Source organism: Pollicipes pollicipes, unplaced genomic scaffold (genome assembly GCF_011947565.3).
Source record: "Pollicipes pollicipes isolate AB1234 unplaced genomic scaffold, Ppol_2.1 Scaffold_2555;HRSCAF=2994_pilon_pilon_pilon, whole genome shotgun sequence".
Classification (NCBI taxonomy): Eukaryota; Metazoa; Arthropoda; class Thecostraca; order Pollicipedomorpha; family Pollicipedidae; genus Pollicipes; species Pollicipes pollicipes.
This window is the reverse complement of record NW_023596136.1, coordinates 21845288-21864366: the sequence shown is the minus strand read 5'-3', so window position 1 is coordinate 21864366 and position 19079 is coordinate 21845288. Positions and strand designations below refer to the sequence as shown.

General features: G+C 49.4%; 1 protein-coding gene and 1 long non-coding RNA gene across 2 annotated transcripts; one reads left to right on the top strand and one right to left on the bottom strand.

Moving 5' to 3' along the window:
• Positions 1-357: 357 nt before the first annotated feature.
• On the bottom strand, positions 358-6543 carry LOC119105376 (JNK1/MAPK8-associated membrane protein). Its single transcript, XM_037228846.1, has 6 exons — positions 6379-6543; positions 5190-5292; positions 4673-4807; positions 4006-4218; positions 2856-3025; positions 358-1561 (listed from the first exon to the last, which is right to left on the bottom strand). The coding sequence occupies exons 1-6, from the start codon at positions 6515-6517 to the stop codon at positions 1269-1271; spliced, it is 1053 nt and encodes a 350-aa protein (XP_037084741.1). The 5' UTR covers positions 6518-6543; the 3' UTR covers positions 358-1268.
• Positions 6544-6886: 343 nt separating this feature from the next.
• LOC119102595 (uncharacterized) lies at positions 6887-17631 on the top strand. Its single transcript, XR_005094718.1, has 3 exons — positions 6887-6919; positions 16089-16251; positions 17558-17631. It is a non-coding gene; the product is annotated as an uncharacterized LOC119102595 (long non-coding RNA).
• The last annotated feature ends 1448 nt before the right edge of the window (positions 17632-19079 follow it).

The following is a 19079-nucleotide window of genomic DNA, read 5'->3' as shown; positions in this document are numbered from 1 at the left end:
GCTGTTGTGCAGCCGCGCAGACCCGCCGGAGTCGAAAGGATACAATGCTAAGGGCTGTAAAACACGAAAGATGATGCAAGGACGGGTGATTTGGAGACATTCTATAAGAGACTGCACACCAGAAGACACTGAACAGAGCGAAATGATTTCAAAAGTGCTCTGGCGATAACCAACAGTACCGCCAACGACTGGTAGCTGGGGGGGGGGGGGGGGGGGGGGAGGAGCGTAATTATTTTGGACCCGTTCTTTCTATGCCACCTCGCACTTGAGAAGCTCGACTCTACAACTCCTGCACGGGACACGCCATCCCCGCGGCGAAGCCCCTGGCGAAGCCAGCCCGGTTAAACACGCATAAAGCTCACTTCGATGATTGCACGTGTTATATTACACGGCATAAGATGACCCACGGACACGGAGGACATCGCACATCAATGTGGACTTCACTGTAGAGTACATCAAAGACATGATGAAAGCACGATAATCATGAGACATTACTCAAAATCGATCTCACACACGTACACCACTCCTAAAACACCTGAAAATGTGCGGATACCCACCACGGATCAACAGGCTCCTTCGAGCAGTTGCTTCGAGCAGAGCACGTACCGCTCATTCGTTACCATGACGACGGAGACATTGCCTTGCACGTTCGGTAAACTCGGGCGACGACAGCACGCCAATGTTGGCCTATTGCGATGCACTGTTTCTGGAGGGCACCCTTCCAATGGCGCCACCTTCCGTTGGTATGTGGCACTAGCAGCGCGGAACGCCGCCACCATGCACCGATCGACCATGTGCAGCTCAGCGCTTCCACCGCGCGCAAGTTCGGTGACAGCGACACTCGCGGGCAGAGCGCCAGCTCCACGACAGATCCCACGTGCAGGGGCACACAGCCTGCCGTGCTGAGACCGCGTCACGCGTAACAGCGCACTACCGCACGCTGCGAGCGGTCCAGGACGGCGAGCTATGACACGAGGGCAAGTCCAGTCCCACTGCCATGCTTCGTCATCCCAGCCCGGACCCGAGGCCGAGCAACACCACAAAACAGACACACTCAGTGGCAGGTGGTGCACGCACGGTCGGCGTGACACGACGGTTACCACGCGTCTCCCGCATGGCGACCAGCGCCCAGGCCATGGCCACACACGTGACCCGAACGCACCACCCCACGTGTGGACGAAGTCCCGGGCGCGCCGCCAGCGCCACCTATAACGAGCCTGCGCGCGGCCAGCACCATCTATAAAAGTCTGCGCGCCGCCGGCGCCACCTCACGTACTGCCGGTGCGCGTGGGGTCGGTGAAGCGGACTGTGACGATGTAGAAGATGGTGGGGAAGGGGACGAGAAGCAGCATCAGCGAGTGCAGCAGCGGCCGCGTCAGCTGCGTGACGGCGATGATGCCGTAGGCGTGCAGCAGCCAGTGGCCCAGCACGATGACGGTGTTGCGCAGCTCCGACACCGTCGAGCGCAGCAGGTAGCTCATCTGCTGGTTCAGCTGGCAGGCGAAGTGCACGGCCACGGAGATCACCGACACCACCATCACCAGGTACGGGAAGATCGTGTCTGCCGAAAGACGGGCACGTGGTCGTCAAACGACACGGCGGGTATGCGGGGTGCACCTGTGCAGAGGAACACCGCGTCTGCGATACGCGGGGCGGAATCTGACGCAGGGCAAAGGTGTCTAAGAAACGCGTAGCATAAGAGGCGTCCATATATGGGGTAAGGGATGGTCAGTTCATTAAAGGAAGCATCAGGGACGCATTACGTCGGGCATCAACGGAGAGGGAGTGGGGTGATGGAACCTGACAACCGTAAAAAAGGAAAAAAGTTGGAACAACGTAACGTTAAGCCCAGATATGGCTGCAAGTCATGCTCATTAAAAAAACACATACTTTAAGACCTTAAAATACGATAACACTGACTTAACCTCATGACAAGCAACACGCCCGGTCAAAGGGACATTATCTTTTTGGGAAGTTACGCGTGACACGGCGTAACCAAAGGGGAGGAAGGGTTTCCACTCAGTGTACCTTGTGCGTAACCTGGGAGGGGTTGGGCTGAAACAACAATAATGCGCTAAGTAATTCCTGGTCAGCCCCTAACTGCTAATACCATAGTAATACAGCCACCAGCAAATGTGTTTGAGCTAGTTGCAAGTCTGACATATTACCAGCTGTTCATATAGTTGTGGTTCACAGAAAACCCGTACTGTTCAGCATAAGCCTTCCATGCTGGATGTGTAATTGACATGACGTCTGATGAACAAATGCTTGAACTGGTTAAAAGTTCACAGGACATCAACAATGAAGCTTCCAAAGGGGAAAGACATCATAGGCGAAGTACTACGAATAACAAACAAGTAACATGTGTGGCTTGTCCCATAACAAAACAAGGTCTGAAGCTGCCTCTAACTTTTGGACCTTCTCATCAAGATTTCACCAGCCTCAAGCTCTTTATGCTGAGACATAGCCCGTGGCATGACAAGGACAAAGTTACGAGCATGCTTATCGCCATCCCTTACCCTGTCCTCCCATGAAAAAAACGCATGGTTAAAAAGCAGCCAGGGGTCATTCAGACCCAGCATGCAGACTGGAAGCAGACTTTTCTCTTCAGGTCCGTGAACTTCCCTCCGGGGCCAATCGTCGGAATCTACAAGATGCCCACTACTTTCTAGGCCACCACAAGCCACTCACAGAGAGCCTCACCCAGCGTCCGCTCGCAACCATCACCAGCGGGGAACCAATCACAGAGAACCTCACCCAGCATCCGCTCGCAACAATCACCAGCGGGGAACCACTCACAGAGACCCCCTCACCCAGCGTCCGCCCGCAACGATCACCAGCGGGGAACCACTCACAGAGTATGCCGGCGAACACGGCGTGCACCAGCACCAGCGTCGGAAAGAAGTAGAGGGCGGTGAAGACGGCGCGCGAGCCACGGCCCGGCAGGTAGCGCACGGCCAGCCACGGCCGCACCGTCACCATGGCAACCAGCGACAGCGTGTAGTACAGGAACACCATGCTGTACCTGCGGCGGAGGCGTGTCGGTCAACTGGCTACCGATACCACGTGAGCGAAGAGGAGCGCTGCACACGATGGCGGCTGCTTCCGGTGTCGAACGGGCGACGTCATGGATCACAGGCGTGCGGCCGCGTGGCGCCGACCATGGCCGACGTTGCACGCATTCACACCACGAATGCACGAATGTGCTTTAACGCACGAAACGGAACGTTCAGCAAGAATTGTCAAGTCAAGGCAGTGCGCAGCAAACGCGATTTTTTGTCAGCCTGTAAGCAAGGGGAGAAAGCGCTATCAAGTTCACAAATTACTGAAGCGGGAGTTTGATTTGGTAGCTCTTGCGTTGGCGAGTACGTTACGTGGGGTGGGGGCACTCGTCCCTAATTTAGGAGGAAATGCGACGTAAAATAAATAAGGAGGGAATTAAAACGCCGACAGTAGCCATGCACAGGTAAGTGACAGTGATTGGTGTGATGTGTGGCTGCGTCGCTCCCGTTAACTAATCGTGTAAGAAGTAAACATTCAAAATGAAAGGGACGAAATTGAAATGAATTGGAAATGGGAGGAAGCACTCATTATGCGGATGGGATAGATAATGGTAGTACCGGAACAGGAGCCAAAATTCCAAACCCACTTTGTACGCAGTGTGTCAAGGCCAGCGGTAAGTCAGAGTCTGTGTGTGGACCGAAGTAAAAAGTAAAAGAAGGAGGGAAAGTCGAATTTAAAAACTTTGCTGTCAGCCCACACATCACACGCTGTCAGCACGCGTGACGTCACGCATTCCAGCCAGCAATCTTGCTGAGGGCAGACCGAACGGGGCCCTTGTTTGGCCACGAGCCTCATATAGATTCAGACGCACACTCAAACATGTTGAGTAATGCCCAGCACGTTCAGTCAATCATCATCCCCTCGAGCACTAGCGTGCTGGACACCTCCAGCAGCGGCGTCACTGCGGCCTGCCTTGCTTCGCTCGTGCGGCGCCCCACTCACAGTGGGAAGACGGCCTCCTGGGTGCAGCTGAGCGTCTGCTCGTAGTTGGGCGTCGGGTTGTAGACGACCGTGTACCAGTCGGCCAGCGAGGTCACGCGGCACGAGGTCACGCGGAAAGCGCCCACCGGCTCGGTCAGCAGCAGCGTGCCGACGGCGGCCAGCACGGACTCGGCCAGCGCACAGACGTGCTGCACCAGAATACCGGCCGTAAACCTGCCGGTCACAGGGGTACTGACGGTCAGCGGAGGTCACAAGGTCACGTGCTGCACTCCCGGCCGGGACCACTGGGTACCGTTCATTGAAGCGGAATGTGGCCGCGGCACGGCGCCGACCACAGTGGGACGAGTGCGTGGACTCACGCTGACCAAAGCGCGCCGCGTCATGATGGACGAAACCTGACGAACCCAAGAATGGTCCCCTGATGTACGATGTCGTGAGGATTAGGTGCTGGTGTTACCGGCAACAACATGAGTGCACTGCATGCCATGATCCAGTGTAAAGCCACTTATCGCTGATGAACTTCGCTATTTGGACACATTGAGTCCATTCTTGTGTTGTGCTCGAATAAACATAATTTAGTTTTCCAAATATGTAATATCATACATTTGCGCACAAGCGGCGGTAAGCGCGTCCTGCGGGAGCACTGTCTTAGTCCCAGGCCTCTTACCTCCCACTCATGGCGTGCCTGTCGATGCAGTACCAGTGCATCAGCAGAGAAAGCATGGCCATAAACCCCAGGTACATTCCATCGTAGAAGGTCGGCTCTGAATCACAAAGCGCGCAAGAAGACGACTCATTCGTTCTGCAACAAAGAAGCGGCCAAGATCACGTGAGGTCAGCAGAGCTGTATGCTTTGCAATCAGAAACATCCATGTCACCTTCCTTATACGTCTATACAGGGGATGGGGGCGGGGGGATTTTGGTGGAAAGCTCTGACAGCTGAAAAGCTGTGGGGTTGGCATTGGAAGCATTGACATAATAATGCCGTATAAGCATTGACCTTCTGCTGATGTGCATGTGCAGGTAAAGCAATTAACACACCTTAACAATCCACTGTGAATAGCATGAGGAGCAAACTTGAGCCTGTCAGGTCCTGGCCCTGGCACAACATGGTCTCTGTGCCTGCATCATAGGCCAAACTTGAAAGCTCGCTAGTCCTCATAAGGTTCAATGGGCCTGCTAACCTGTAACCACGAGGACATGACTGGCAGGAGCTCCAGTTGCCGTTGTCCTGACGAATACGGCCGCAGTAGTAGCCTGGGCAGGGTGCCTCAGTTGGGGTCTCTCCTGTAATGGACACAGGAGATCTGTAACCACGAGGACATGACTAGCAGGAATTGTAACCAGTTGCCATTGTCCTGACGAACATGGCCGCAGTAGTAGCCTGGGCAGGGCGCCCCAGTCGGAGTCTCCCCTGCAATGGACACTGGAGATATCAGACCTGTGCCCAACTTCAGAATGAGTTGTGACTGTTGCCAAAATAAATATTTCCATTGGGTCAGGATGGAATCAGGATGGAACAGGAAAGTTGTTTCAGCCTTTGCTATGGGTTAGAGTCAGGTACCAGGCAATCAGATTATTGGTGATTGAATCCCAATAAAACGGAATAGGATGCAACCCTAGGATGGCAGTTACATGCACCTTAAGTTGAATGTGGTGATACAGATATCTTGCCAAAAATGAATATCCTGTAAGATTTCACAAAGCCAATGACACAGGTTGAATGTGACCATACATATAGATGTCCCATAACAAATGTCTATGCTACAAATAATTTTGAGAGCCTACAACACATGTTCTTTGCAAGACAGTTGGCACTGGAATAAACTGCTTAGAAGTGTTAGACATACACCTCACAACATTTTGTCATAAATTTAGGGAGGGCATTAAATATATGTGGCTTGATATCTTGCCACCTTATCTTCATATTCCCAATGGACATACCCAAGAATTAAACCAGGAGGGAACCACATCAGATCATACAAGGTCAGACCATACAAAGATCATACGATGCACTGAAATTGCTGACAAAATGGGGCTGTGTTTTTTAAAGTCTGTTCCTGGTGGGGTCATCACCACTTCCCAGGGGATGCATATTATGCCAAAAAACCCATTCCAGCCCTTAGCTATGCCACTGTATATGAAAAATTCAAAAGGCCCTGGATTACATGCATTTCATCTCACATATAAGCAAGTTGTCTTATCACCTCAGCCATAGCAAATCTTGTGTACACATCTACACATGTAAACTAATTGTACCATGCTCCTGTACCAAGGTGGTGTGCACAACAACTCAACAATACTTTGGGAGCTGATCCCTGCAGCTTAATGGCAACAAACGATGTTACAATTATAATATACAAAATGTCTTACCTTTGATGTACGAGTACGCGTTTACTGATGGGAGCAGACACAATACAATGCACAACATGTTGAAGATAAGCATGTCTAGACCATTTGCATCTACCCAAAGGCAGAAACTGATTGTTTTACACCTGGCAAGGCATCGCATACGAATCCAAACAACGAAAGAACGACACCCTGTGACCCCCTTCCACTGTTACGTTTATAACATTAACGCTTTCCATGTTTGTCACCAACACTTCATATTCGTAGCTGGTTACCACAAGTGTGTTATCTTACATTTTTATTGTTTAATATTGGGGTTTACATCTGAGACAAGAATCCACTGTCATCATGAGACTAGGTATCACTTTAATTGAAATTATAAATCTATTGTAGTTAATCATGGATACGAAAGTAATTAAATACACGAAGACTATGAGAATGGCATGCTTAGCAAACAACGGTTATTCTTCTTGAGTAAAGGCATATTTGTTTACAAATACAGCAGAACTCGGCATGCTGGTATGCGGGATGGCTCTGTGCACGGTGATTCGACGGTTATAAAGAGGTGGGTGTGTTACGGTGGGTTTGGTTTTATGATTTGAATTTAATTTTTGACGTGTGCAACGAAGCTGTGAGTCCGGTGATCTATTCGTTTTGGTGAGTACGTAAGGCTAGGTAGCCAGCGTGAACTGGCCGGGCAGCGCTCATCTTGTCGGTATGCCTGGTGCAGGCCTATCTTTTGGCAAGCGGAGACGGAGTTGGGCGTGGGGGCCACATTTCGCTGAAGTTCAACATTACACCTCAAGTGATGTATGGGAACGAGTGCTGAAAACCATTCTTAGTATGTCTGCCTGTGTTACAAGCATAGAATGCGTCACATCCCCTGGGCCCACGGGTCCCATCCCGTGGGTCCCGTGGGACTTAGGCACATGCGTAAGGTTAGCGACCCGCAGGGAAGGTAAAATTACGATTCGCTGATAGGTACCCGTCTAATCTTGAAAGTTCTTGGGAATTTTTGGGTTCCCAAGAACTAGGAAGGCAGTAGGCACGTTCCCTGGATGCTATGAGATGACGACAAAATTTGGTACATACAGTTTGTCGAGACAACTTGAGAAGATATCTAGGTACTTTGCTATAAGGTGACACAATTCTTGGCAGAGGCGTCATTGGACCTTGTATGGCTCCATCCATCATGGTGCCTCAGGAAGGTACGTTATTTCCATATTGGCCCAGTCTGCGAAACGTGGCAAATCCCGACGAAATCTTATTACGCCGCCTGAGGATTATATTGGGGACAGCTGGCGGATGCCGGTGCCGAAATGCAGGCAAGCTAGATTGTACCTAATACGGAAATCGTTTTGTCAAACAAACATGGGCTTTTTCCAGAGCATATTTGTTGAAATTTCCATGGCAACATTCTGATCCCCAAACCTGTGGCTCTCCTTGCACTGAAAGTAGTGACGACTGCACAACTACATATACACACGTGTATATATATATATATATATATATATATATATATATATATATATATATATATATATATATATATATAGTCTGGGCTGCGAGATGGCCAGCAGGATTCAGGCTCCATCGAGCATATGATCAATGACTGTCATGGTATGCAAAATGAACCTTAACGAAATCTTTAAGTTGCTAGGTGCATTTGCGAGGAACATTATGCAAGTGGGATAATACAAGTAGTAATGGCCTTATTCTTCGTAGAAAACCCAGAAGAATGGAAAGATAGATGTGTTTATATTTCGGTAACATGCTTTTATCAAAACGAATATCAAATGTGATGTAGTACTGATTTCGTTTCGATGAAGGCATATTACCGAAATATCAACGCATCGATCCCTCCATTTTCCTGTTTTTTTTCTACGAGGAATAAGGCTATTATTAATGTCTTTACACAATGTGCATTCACGGTTGGCTGCTTGCAAATGCATACATAAAGAGAACGAACTTAGTTCTGCACATATTTGCATGCGGCTCTGTTCGACCTCAATGCGGCAAGATGATAGATTGCTGGAGTGGAGTGTGTGAGAAGCTCTGTTGACACAAGCCCATCGTCCCCAGCGCTCCGTTCTCACGTTGAAGGCAGAGTTCCGCTGTCTTGATACTTAACCTATGTCAGCAGCTACATTATATAGAACTGCAGATTCGTCACAGCTGTGTTCCAGGGCACCACCGGGAGATAGGTAACTGTGGGTGTTATTTGTGTGGTGAAAAGAGGTGTTATGACAACTGTTGATAGGTACCTTGCTGGGGACATGCGTTCGGGTAAGTTTGCTTACTTTGGGAAACGGGGCAGTGTTGCTTCCGTGGGGTTTCTATGAAGCGGAACCCTGTTCCGAACACTTGGTGTGACGCATAGGTGTTTTGAATTTTAAACGGCGTGTGTCTGAGGCTGAAATCCGTGTATAATTTCGTAACGATCAGTTTTGCACCCAGTCGGCTAACTTAAAACTAGTCTACTCACTGACATTTTCATGAGGTTTTTCTGGCAGATGTGCGTTCGATGCTATTCAATCTGTGTTCGTGTTCGTTTGTCCGAGGTAACGTGCTATGCTTCATTTGTACCCGGGTTTGCTAAGCGGTAGCATAGAAGCGTTGTTTCGTTAGCAAACTGCTGTGTTTTTATGCGCACGTGAACAAATGCCGACAATGAAACGATCAAGGTCCATGTGTAAAATCAGGAGGTTTAAACCATGTCATGATGTAGATGCCCGCTTTATCATGTTTTGCGCGCCCGCGGCGAAGTAAATTTGGGTCTCAGTGAATGTCATATTCATTTTCCCCATTTTGAACAAAGTTTGCGAGGTTTGGCCACATAAGCATTTCGTGCCGTGAAATGTTTGCCTACTTACATTGATTGGGTATATCTCTTCCGTGCACTTCAGACTGCCAGAAGTCCATGGCAGGAGTCCCGAGATGGCCATGGGTGTTATGGACGGTCAGCGGCCATTCAGTGAGCTTCAGTTAAGTTATCGCAGGTCAGGCTTCTGAACACGCTCCTAAAACAGTTATCTCCGAAACGGCCAGGAAACCGACAAGGTCCGGTCCCTTATAGCACTGCAGAGGTGGTGTCATAGGTTACGTTCCCTCGATAGTGTCCTCCCACATAGCTCGGTTGGTCCGATCGCTGGACACATGACGGTAGGTGGTAGGTCATGAGGGACCGCGTCCCAGAAATAATGTGTATATAGCGTCTGGGGCCTGGTTCGGCAGTGGCGGCCAGTTAACAATACAACGTGAGGTCGAGCTGGCGCCGGGCGGCTGTGTTGTGGCATTACGTGACATGCTAAGTCTTCCTTACCACCATGGAGCCGGTAATGAGCGTCTGAGACGATTGCGTTCAAGCCATATACTGTGCTGGTACGGATGGTCCTGGAGACAAATAAGCGTTCCATAATATGGTGTGAGAGCTTGCGATGTTACAGAATCTTCCGTATGGACATGAAGCGTGGGGAAGTCAGCTCGGCTTTGAAAATGTCCGTGACCATTCTTCTAGACTTCCTATCCAGAAGTGACCGGGACTGAGCATATCTGCCGCGTAACTCGCGAAATAACTTTGCGGGGATAGTATCGTGCGGAGATAACAACTACTTTCTGCACAAAATGCTATGCCAAGGGGTGATATCAGAACTGCGGTAACGTTTGGTCATATAAAAAAGAACTTGCATTTTGCTGGTGTTTAACAGCATGTATAGTTGACTATGCGGCAGGCCGCACAGGTCGGGGCAAAGCGTGCGGCGCGGCTAGGGCGTGTCGCTTGTCCCACTGTTACTGAAAAACGAGCCACCTACCCCGCCGACCGCAGGTAGCTTGCCACCAGCTACAGACAAGGCTCAGGGCCGGCGAGTAGCAGGGGATCACAGTGGTCCGTATCTGTCTTTGGGCGTCCCATTCTCACACCGGTTCGTAGCGAACGTCGAGCTAGCTGTGCTGGAGCTTGTGCGAACGGAAGACCCGTCCAAAATATACTGCACGCCAGGAGCTTTGTCAGTTTCACTGAAGCCTCCAGCGGCGCGTCTTTTCCGCATGCCATGCCACGAGGAATAGATTAAAGACGATATATTACACGACAGTTCACACACATTGACTGGACACAACCTGACCACTCTCCGGCGGAGCCGCGGCTTAGTGACCCCTGTACTTGACGGCCGACTTGTAGACCGGGGCGGCCACGTAGCGGGGGCCAGAATGGCCGCCGGCGTGGCCGTAGCCGCGACGCTCCGGGTGGTTGGCATACCCGTCGTAGGAGACCTCAGCGTTGTAGCCGGCGTAGTGGTCAACGTAGTACTTGACGTGCTGGGTCCGGCCGTCCGGCAGGTTGACCGAGTAGTAGCCCTCAACCGCGCCGTCGCCGTTGGACTTCTCGCTCTGGGCCATCATGGGGCCGTAGTGGGGATCGTCCACGGCGTACTCGAAGTGGTAGGGCCTGGGCTCGTAGTATTCAGCGCGGCCGTAGCCGCCGCCGTATCCACCAGAAGCGACTGCAGGGCGACCGGCAGCGGCCACGGCCACAAGGGCGGCAATGATGAAGGTCCTCATGCTTGGCTCTGTTGGAGGCTGACAGTGGACTGTTGCTGTCTGGCAGGGCCCCACCGGTTTTATACCAGCCACCTCTGGTGACACTGGGTGCGGCCCTTGACCCTCGTCCCCGTCGCTCCAGTAAGAACGTGCTCTTGCGCCAGGTGCCGCTAATCGGCCGTTAATTTTTGGTGAGTGCCTTGGACATGCTGCATGCCGCATTCGGCAGCACAGGATGACATTTCGTACCCTAACATGGCAACTTATTTGTGTTTGCGGGCATTCAATGTGATTGTGGTGAACTGTCTTCGAGGCTGGTTGAGCTGTGGAAGTTCATTAACCTAGCAGCATGTGTAGATATCATGTATGTGAAATCTGTGCAGCCTCCAAAAGCTTATACCGTGACATTTTCACTACTTAGATGCCGTGGAGTTCTCTCCACCACAGTGTATTTATCTACACATTTGTTTTCAAAATGATGCTAATCTGTATCATCGCATCAATGCAACCTGTTCCGGAGTGAAAGCTCTTCACTGATTGCATGTGCACGTTGTGGTCACTACGGACAAACGCATATGCTCATTGCGCCCAAACGTGTCCGTAAGATTCAGCTCTCGTGTCACCACCTACACTGCACGACTGCTAAAAGCAGCTGATAATCAGGTCATTTGATAGTCTGATTGCTTACCAACTGGTCACAAAACACGCGATTCATATGTTCATCTCAGCGAGTGTCTGTTTTGTGAATAGCGCTGGAGTGTTGTGAAAAACTCAAGACAAGATTCCGATAACCATGGACCTGGGCGAGGACGTTGTGGCTTAAACTGTATACACACATTCGACGCAGTATGGCAGGGCGCAACATAACATGTTTCATAGTCGTGCCCCACAGCACTATTAACCCGCGCCCGACCGACAGTCGTCTTTCCCCCGCGGTGTCTCGAGCACAGCTAAATACGAACGCCTGCAGCAACACTAAATTTTCAAGTCCTGTTCATCTTAAAGTTGTCATCCTTTGTGCATATTTGATGTTTTTGATCTGGCAGGGCCGGTGACCTAGGGGTAAAAGAGTGACCTAGGGGCAAAAGGGGTAGCTTCTACAAAAACTTTGACAACACCTAACACTTTTGTCAGCGCTTAGCAATCGCTCAAACTTGCTGTACTAATGGAAAATTATGGTACATACAGTTTGTTCGTTTCAGGCTTTTAGATGCAGGTGAGTCAGTGACCTGACTTGAGGTAAATTTCTGCTATTTTTCGTGGCTAAATGCAAATTCATGTGTTTTGTGCAGTTTTGTTGTTTGCATACGAGGAAACTAGTACTAATCACATTTACAGCCATCATATGAACACAGGATACATGACATTGGCCTAGATCATGACCTACCCGCCTGGCTTACCTACCTGCTCATGGTCTGCCTTCTGCAAAACACATGCTGATTTCGAAATAGGTAAAAGGTCATTGTAGGTTATTTTGGACATAGAATTGGAACGTTTTACGGAACACGTGGTATTATTATAATGCATAATGAGGTCACAATAGGTCACAGAGGACATGCAAGGTTGTCCAAGATTATCAAGGCAAGGCCATCCAAGGTCAATGACCTTTTTGTTGCCAGTAGCGAAGAGGTCAGGTAAACGCGTTTGACGCGTGTTGTTACCTCTATATTGTGTTTAAGAAGCTGATAACGTGTAATTTCATGCATCAACGTGCCTGGTCGTTTGTTACAAATACGTTGCTAGTGTCGAGGGAACTAAGCATGCTGACCACTTTTTTACCCGGCTGGTACGTAATATTTCATTTGGATGTTTCATGAATTCGACGAAAGTTGACCTCAGCTGACCTCTGGATTAGTTAAGAATGAACTTTTTTCCTCCTTCTGCACCGTAGAAAATGAACATAAAGGCACAGTGTGAAAGAAAACAAAAACATATAGTTCTGGCAGGCTGCTGGTGGACTAATTTTGAAGCCTGACCTGACATGACCTAACCCTTGTTGGGGAGTGCAAATGGTCGGAATGAACTCCCAACAGTCTTAACGCTTACTTATGTGCCCTCAAAATCCGTCTTGACGGGTTAACACATGTTTCAACTGCATCTATCAGAACGACGGGGCAGCAATTCCCACAAAATGCGGGTCGATCGAGTGTAGCACAAGTATCTGGTTAGTTTACGTACTCAAACATTCTCGGGGTAAGCAGCTTCTCTTTTGTATAACAGGCTTCCGGTTCATTTTAAAATCTCATTTCTAGCAGCACGAAGGATGCAGCACGATTTACCCTTCCTGAGAAACGTCTCCCAATGTAAACAATATTCGCAAATCCTGCTAAGCTGTTTCCCCTCGCTTGTGCCGCCTCGACCGACCCGCACCCGCCTGCTCCGTGTACCTCTGGTTCATATGCAAACAGTACAGAGTGGTCTGTTTTGCGGACCGCCAAGCGTTGAGAACGTTTTCTTAGCAAACAACATTAGCGTGGATGTTTTTCATGACAGTTTTGGCATTTTTAGAGCTCAAGCGATCAAGTATGTTTTAACTCTGTGGCATCTTCGCTTAGCTTTGAGTTGTTGACCTTTAATTAAGCTCATGCTACTGTGTTCTGTGTATTTATTGCACTTTATTTAAACGACATTGCCTGTAAGTGGAGTGCTGCTCTGTTGGCGATGAAAGAAAAACAAGTTAACAAGCAAACAAACGACCGTTTTTCCTGTCGTGACCTCTGGTCACCTTACATTTGACCTGGTTTAGGAAACTTGGTGTGCATTCTTTATTATTTCACGAGACAACGGCTTCTTTGCTTCTCTCGAACGGCATGTGGAAGTTGGAGATCCCAGGGGTGCAGTCAACCCCTCTCCCGGCCGGGCGCGGTTGTCTCAGACCCCCGGCCGAGCGCAAGTTATGCTACATAGTGGCGCATGGGACCCCTAGCTGCGAGACTCGGTGTCGTTTGGTGTCGGCGTATTGCGCACTTGTTGGTGTATAGCTGAGCCGATGTCATTGCAGTTGCACGGCGGTCTTTATTTTGCTTAGCGCCCGTTTCGTCTGTTTGTTACTTCACGTCATAGCTGCGGAAAATGGTGCTTGCGCACCATAAACCTTCTACGCCGAGTGATGCCGGACCGCTCACACGTAAGGCGTCTCCGAACGTAGCGAAACTATGTGAAGAAAATTAAGTTTACGTGAGCGCACCTATCCAGACGTTTCAAAAGGGTTGGAAAACCAACGGATGTTAGCAATCATGAACCTGGAGGTCAAATATGATCAGTTTTGCAACGCTTTGCGTCTAAATATCAGTTTCGACCGCCATTTAAACACACTTGACGAATTTGTGCATCCGAGGGTGGTTAGAGCTACATGCTCCATTAATTCGTAACGCAAATATTTGTGCGCAAGTATATTTATCACAAATCCTCGTGCGCAAACCTTCTTGCAGACGCAGTTGCATCCGCAAACTTTGTATTCGCAAATATTCACATTTGCGAAACCTTGAACGCATAGATCGTTATATCACTTTTTCGTCTACGGATTTACTTATGATGCATTGTTTCACGACTGCGGTCCCTCGTGTGCAATACTTGATGGTGAGAGCAAATACTTGAGGTACTTACCCTTTGGAAGGGGTTCATGAATCGCTACATTCTTGAATCACTATACATGCTGCTGCGACGCTGTTTTCTTCAAATAATGGCCCACGCGGTGTGCGTCAGCGCAGAGTAAATGGCTTCGCTGCTTTCGGCGTTAGTGGGAATGGCCACTTCATATTAACTAGTCGTCCGAAACTCTGTAGCGAATTCTAAGTAAAAAAGCCCAATCAGCCGATTACGTTTATGGCACATCAATTTAGTCACCTAGGAGAACCTATAAAACATTCTTAGACCTAACCCTGGAGCTCTCTTGCTGGAAATGTTAGAATCACATAAGGCTGCAGTTACCCACTACCTGGTTGGGTGCATTTGGGCCCCTTCAGCCCGAGACTTGTAAATTCGAGTAACTGCGGTGGTGAAAACGGGGCGTGCAAAACAACAAACGAAACAGCAGGTGTCAGCTGTGAAACTGGGCGAAGCTCAGCAGTCCGTTGACTCATTTTGGGCGACAGTAAAACAATACTCGGCTTAGACCGTGCTGGACTTCTCTGTATTGACCAACAATTTAGTGTGGGAGATCTCGGACTCCAGCCTTGCCTGCCAGGGGCACGCATACTCCAGGCCCCGTGTCATCTGCCGCGGCTCCTCTGGGACAATCTCCTTCCGGCTCAGCATTGTAGACCGCACCGGCTCGTCAGCGCTTGTGTACGAGTGACCATGGTGCATCCCTCTCTTGATGATACCCTGAGACTCCTGTGCCGGCCGCAGTTGTGGCACCCTTGGCGGCTGGTTCTCGCATCCAAAACAAAGGCCGCAGCTCATTCGTATCCATTGCGTGTTGACTGACCCATTACTCATGATGACGTTATGCTCATCACTTGCTATCATCTTCGAGAAAATCGTTTCGGGCGAATTTTCATTGATTTCCTGCTGCGGAATCACTTTTTGGTGCCCCCTCCGCCAAATGCCCCCTGTTTTGATACTGATTCGGACTCGCTTTGGGCTATTACTCAGTCGCCTGGGAGGCGGTTTACTCCGACAGCATGCGTAGCGTTTGTCTTTCCTCTCCCCAGTTATTTCGAATGCATGTAGTCAATATGGTTATTCCAGGGGGTTGGAAATGTCGGGCCACTTCCGCTTTTTCGCTTATGCTATTTGTGCTTTTGAATAAATTTCAAGGCGAGGTCAGTTGGGACCTGTTTACTCAAGACCGCTATCATACCCATTGTCTGTGGCTATTTGGTGCAGGACATGCAGCATTCACGGAACAGCATGGAAAACCCTGCCTTAAGGCCGTAAAACCGGCTTGCAGATGTCACTTCTTCGCAAGATAAACACAGTCAAATGGTGTCCAGTTTCATGGATGACGTACGTCATATCGAAGAAAAAGTCAGTTGTTTGTACAGTACGTGGGCAGTAAATGCACGCGTTCATTTGTGTCATACTCATTACCCGAAGGGTTTGCTTGGAAACCGCGTCCCCGACCGTTACTAAATGCCGCCCTCCCGCCATATCACACTGGTACCGATTCAAACTCGCAGTCCGTCCCTAGGGACGATCTACCACCTGCGCCGCACGCACGCCGTGGACGCCCTCATTGACCGTGCCGGCAGTGTACGAGGTTGAGGGCGAGCGGCGGTGCTGCCTGCCGGCACGGCATTGATTAGACAGCTGGAGCGGCCAGCGCGGCGGCCAGCCATGACTGGCTCTGGCGACGCGCCGGCCCAGCTCAACGAGCTCTCGTCCGACATCGACACCCTCTCCGAGAATCTGTTGGTGAGTGTTAGCGGGCTCTCAACACCCTCTCCGAGAATCTGTAGGTGAGTGTTAGCGGACTCTCAACACCCTCTCCGAGAATCTGTTGGTAAGTGTTAGCGGACTCTCATCACCCTCTCCGATAATCTGTTGGTAAGTGTTAGCGGACTCTCATCACCCTCTCCGAGAATCTGTTGGTAAGTGTTAGCGGACTCTCATCACCCTCTCCGACAATCTGGTAGCAAGTGTTAACGAGCTCTCGTTCGACATCGACACCCTCTCCGACAATCTGTTGTTGAGTGTCAGCGGACTCTCGTCCGACATCGACACCCTCTCCGACAATCTGTTGGTGAGTGTCAGCGGACTCTCGTCCGACCATCGACACCCTCTCCGACAATCTGTTGTTGAGTGTCAGCGGACTCTCGTCCGACATCGACACCCTCTCCGACAATCTGTTGTTGAGTGTCAGCGGACTCTCGTCCGACATCGACACCCTCTCCGACAATCTAGAAGCAAGTGTTCGGCTCTCGTTCGGCATCGACACCTTCTCCGAGAATCTGTGAGTGTTAGCGGGCTCTCGTCCGACATCGACACCCTCTGAAGATATGTTTGGGGTGTGTGCACGAGCTCTCGCCCGACATCGTCGACCTCTCCAAAGATCTTCTGTTGGTTGTAACTCTGAGCGAGCCCTCGCGCAACTCTGACAAGCGAGCTGTACCTATCGGATAATTTTCTTGTTCGTGTTATGAGCTCTCGTGCTACATTGGCACCCTCTGGGAAGGTCCTTGCTCAGCTATTCCCAGGTCAAAGTATTCAGTGATTTACCTGCTGGGGACCAGCTTGGGATGTGCTGTTCGCCGTTGCTGAGACGAACACAGTGGAACGGAGTGAAGACGTTTCGTGTCACCGAATGTCAGCGAGGGATGCAGTTCCACAAAATGAAGTGGGGGCGGAGGCTGAGGGGAAAATGACCCAACCTACATCCAAAATATGCCAACAAACAGGTTTCTCCCCATCATTGGCCCACTTTCGTCCGAAAGTTGTTCGGAGGAGTGAGGGGCTGGGGCCCACGGTGTTAAATTTTCTGACATTTGGGAGAAAAATGACACATTTCTATTGTTTTTTATGCATTCCCATGCTATCTTTTCTTTCATTCTCGCCACCACAAAACCGGTCAAATCTATAAACATTTTTTTGAGGGCACAATGAACTGCCATTCAGAACTTAACAATGCATTTGGCCTATGGGTTACATTTCTCACCTTTGATATGGTAATGTTTGCATTATGTAATGCACTCAATGGCCACAATCTGGCTTTATATTTCAGGTGACCCAACAGAAGAACCAAAGCCCATCCTTCACCATATCCTGCATCCTGCAAAATGTGATCTACAGGAGATGAAACTACTCTCTGACTCTCTGATGCCTTCTCTCTGAAACTATGATACTGTGCATCCTGCACGTGTCATCCTGTCTGTATTTGACCTGACCTGATCTGTGTATCATAATACAATCATAAGGCCGGAATGTATCCCTTTTTAGTTCATGGTGGATTGAAATGAGCTACATGCCTATAGAACGTCTATTAAAGGCTCACATACAAAAAAAAAATGCTCAAGCTGAACAATACTTGACGACAATAATGCGGCAAACATTGACAGATGGCATCAGCATGGAAGCGATCTACATGCTAAAAACATATACGACATCACTAAAATGTTCTATTACACCATACGGTCACGGGTCCTGGGGACACAAGCACACCACAATGTAAAGACAGGAGTATTATTTATTTGGAGACAACTGCAACCAGTCCAAATATAATATAATCCCAAATGGCACTCCAGACGCACCGGTCTAGTTCTGACGTGCCTTGATCCGTCCACAACCCACCGATCTCCAGCCACGCTCAAACCAAGGCGATATACAAAACATCAACAAAAGCAGCTCGTAACACGAGCGCGAGATTAGCCCCCAGTGCTTTCATCCCCGCCGGTAGCGAGATGTCGATTGCCACCGTAGGGATGTCGGTTGCCATCCTAGACACGACACTCGCTTTACGTCTGTCAACAAGAACGCATAAATTTAATAGGCATATGAAATAATACCTTGGAGTTTGGTCGCGTAGTCCAGAAAATTTGAGTCAAAAGGATCGTGTTTTTATATGTACATTTTCCTTTTTTGTTACGCCATGCGCTTTTGGCGATTTCCGTCGCCATTTTTTTCAAATGAGTGGGGGACCGTTTTAAAGCTACTCTTTGCAGCTTAGATGACTGACCTGAAGCAGACATCAGCTGAAATGCCAAGGTTTTATCAAAATGATTAATCATGTTGTATAAAAACCGTTCAAGTAATGTTTTTGTCCTAAACTTTCTATGCATTTGGAAGGTGTATCTATTTTCCATTCGTCATTGATGCGTTGAAGTGCCACCCAGACCTCCACCCTTGGTTTTTTCGGCCATTTGACCGCCATTTGTAAAAAACTAGCGAGAAAAAATCGCGCTATTGTTTTCTACAAGTCTATGAAATATTAAGTTGTTCTATGCGAGTTCTGGGACACTACATTGACTTAAGTGTCGTGATGTCAAAAGGATGTGAATTGAGGATGCCGATTCCGTGACAAAACTTTGAATTAGCAGTACTGGATACGGCCTGAAAAAACGCTGGTGCGCGTTGAACGGACGCACAGATTTGTGTGGAGTGCGCGATGGGTGAGGCGTACAGTGTTTGATCTTGTACACAATCAGGTCAGGCCCCCAGCCTCAAAGACCATGGTGCACCATGCACACCTATGAATACGGATGGGTCCGGTACTGATTGTAGGCCAGTGCTGGGCTGTACACCATGTG

What these genes read in the sequence shown, in the direction of transcription:
- LOC119105376 (XM_037228846.1), bottom strand. Translation starts at nt 6,517, where the DNA reads ATGCGATGCCTTGCCAGGTGTAAAACAATCAGTTTCTGCCTTTGGGTA. An exon ending in AGGCACGCCATGAGTGGGAG is followed by an intron (nt 4,219 to 4,672) that starts GTAAGAGGCCTG and finishes TGTGACCGGCAG; the next exon opens with GTTTACGGCCGGTATTCTGG. An exon ending in CAGGAGGCCGTCTTCCCACT is followed by an intron (nt 3,026 to 4,005) that starts GTGAGTGGGGCG and finishes CCTCCGCCGCAG; the next exon opens with GTACAGCATGGTGTTCCTGT.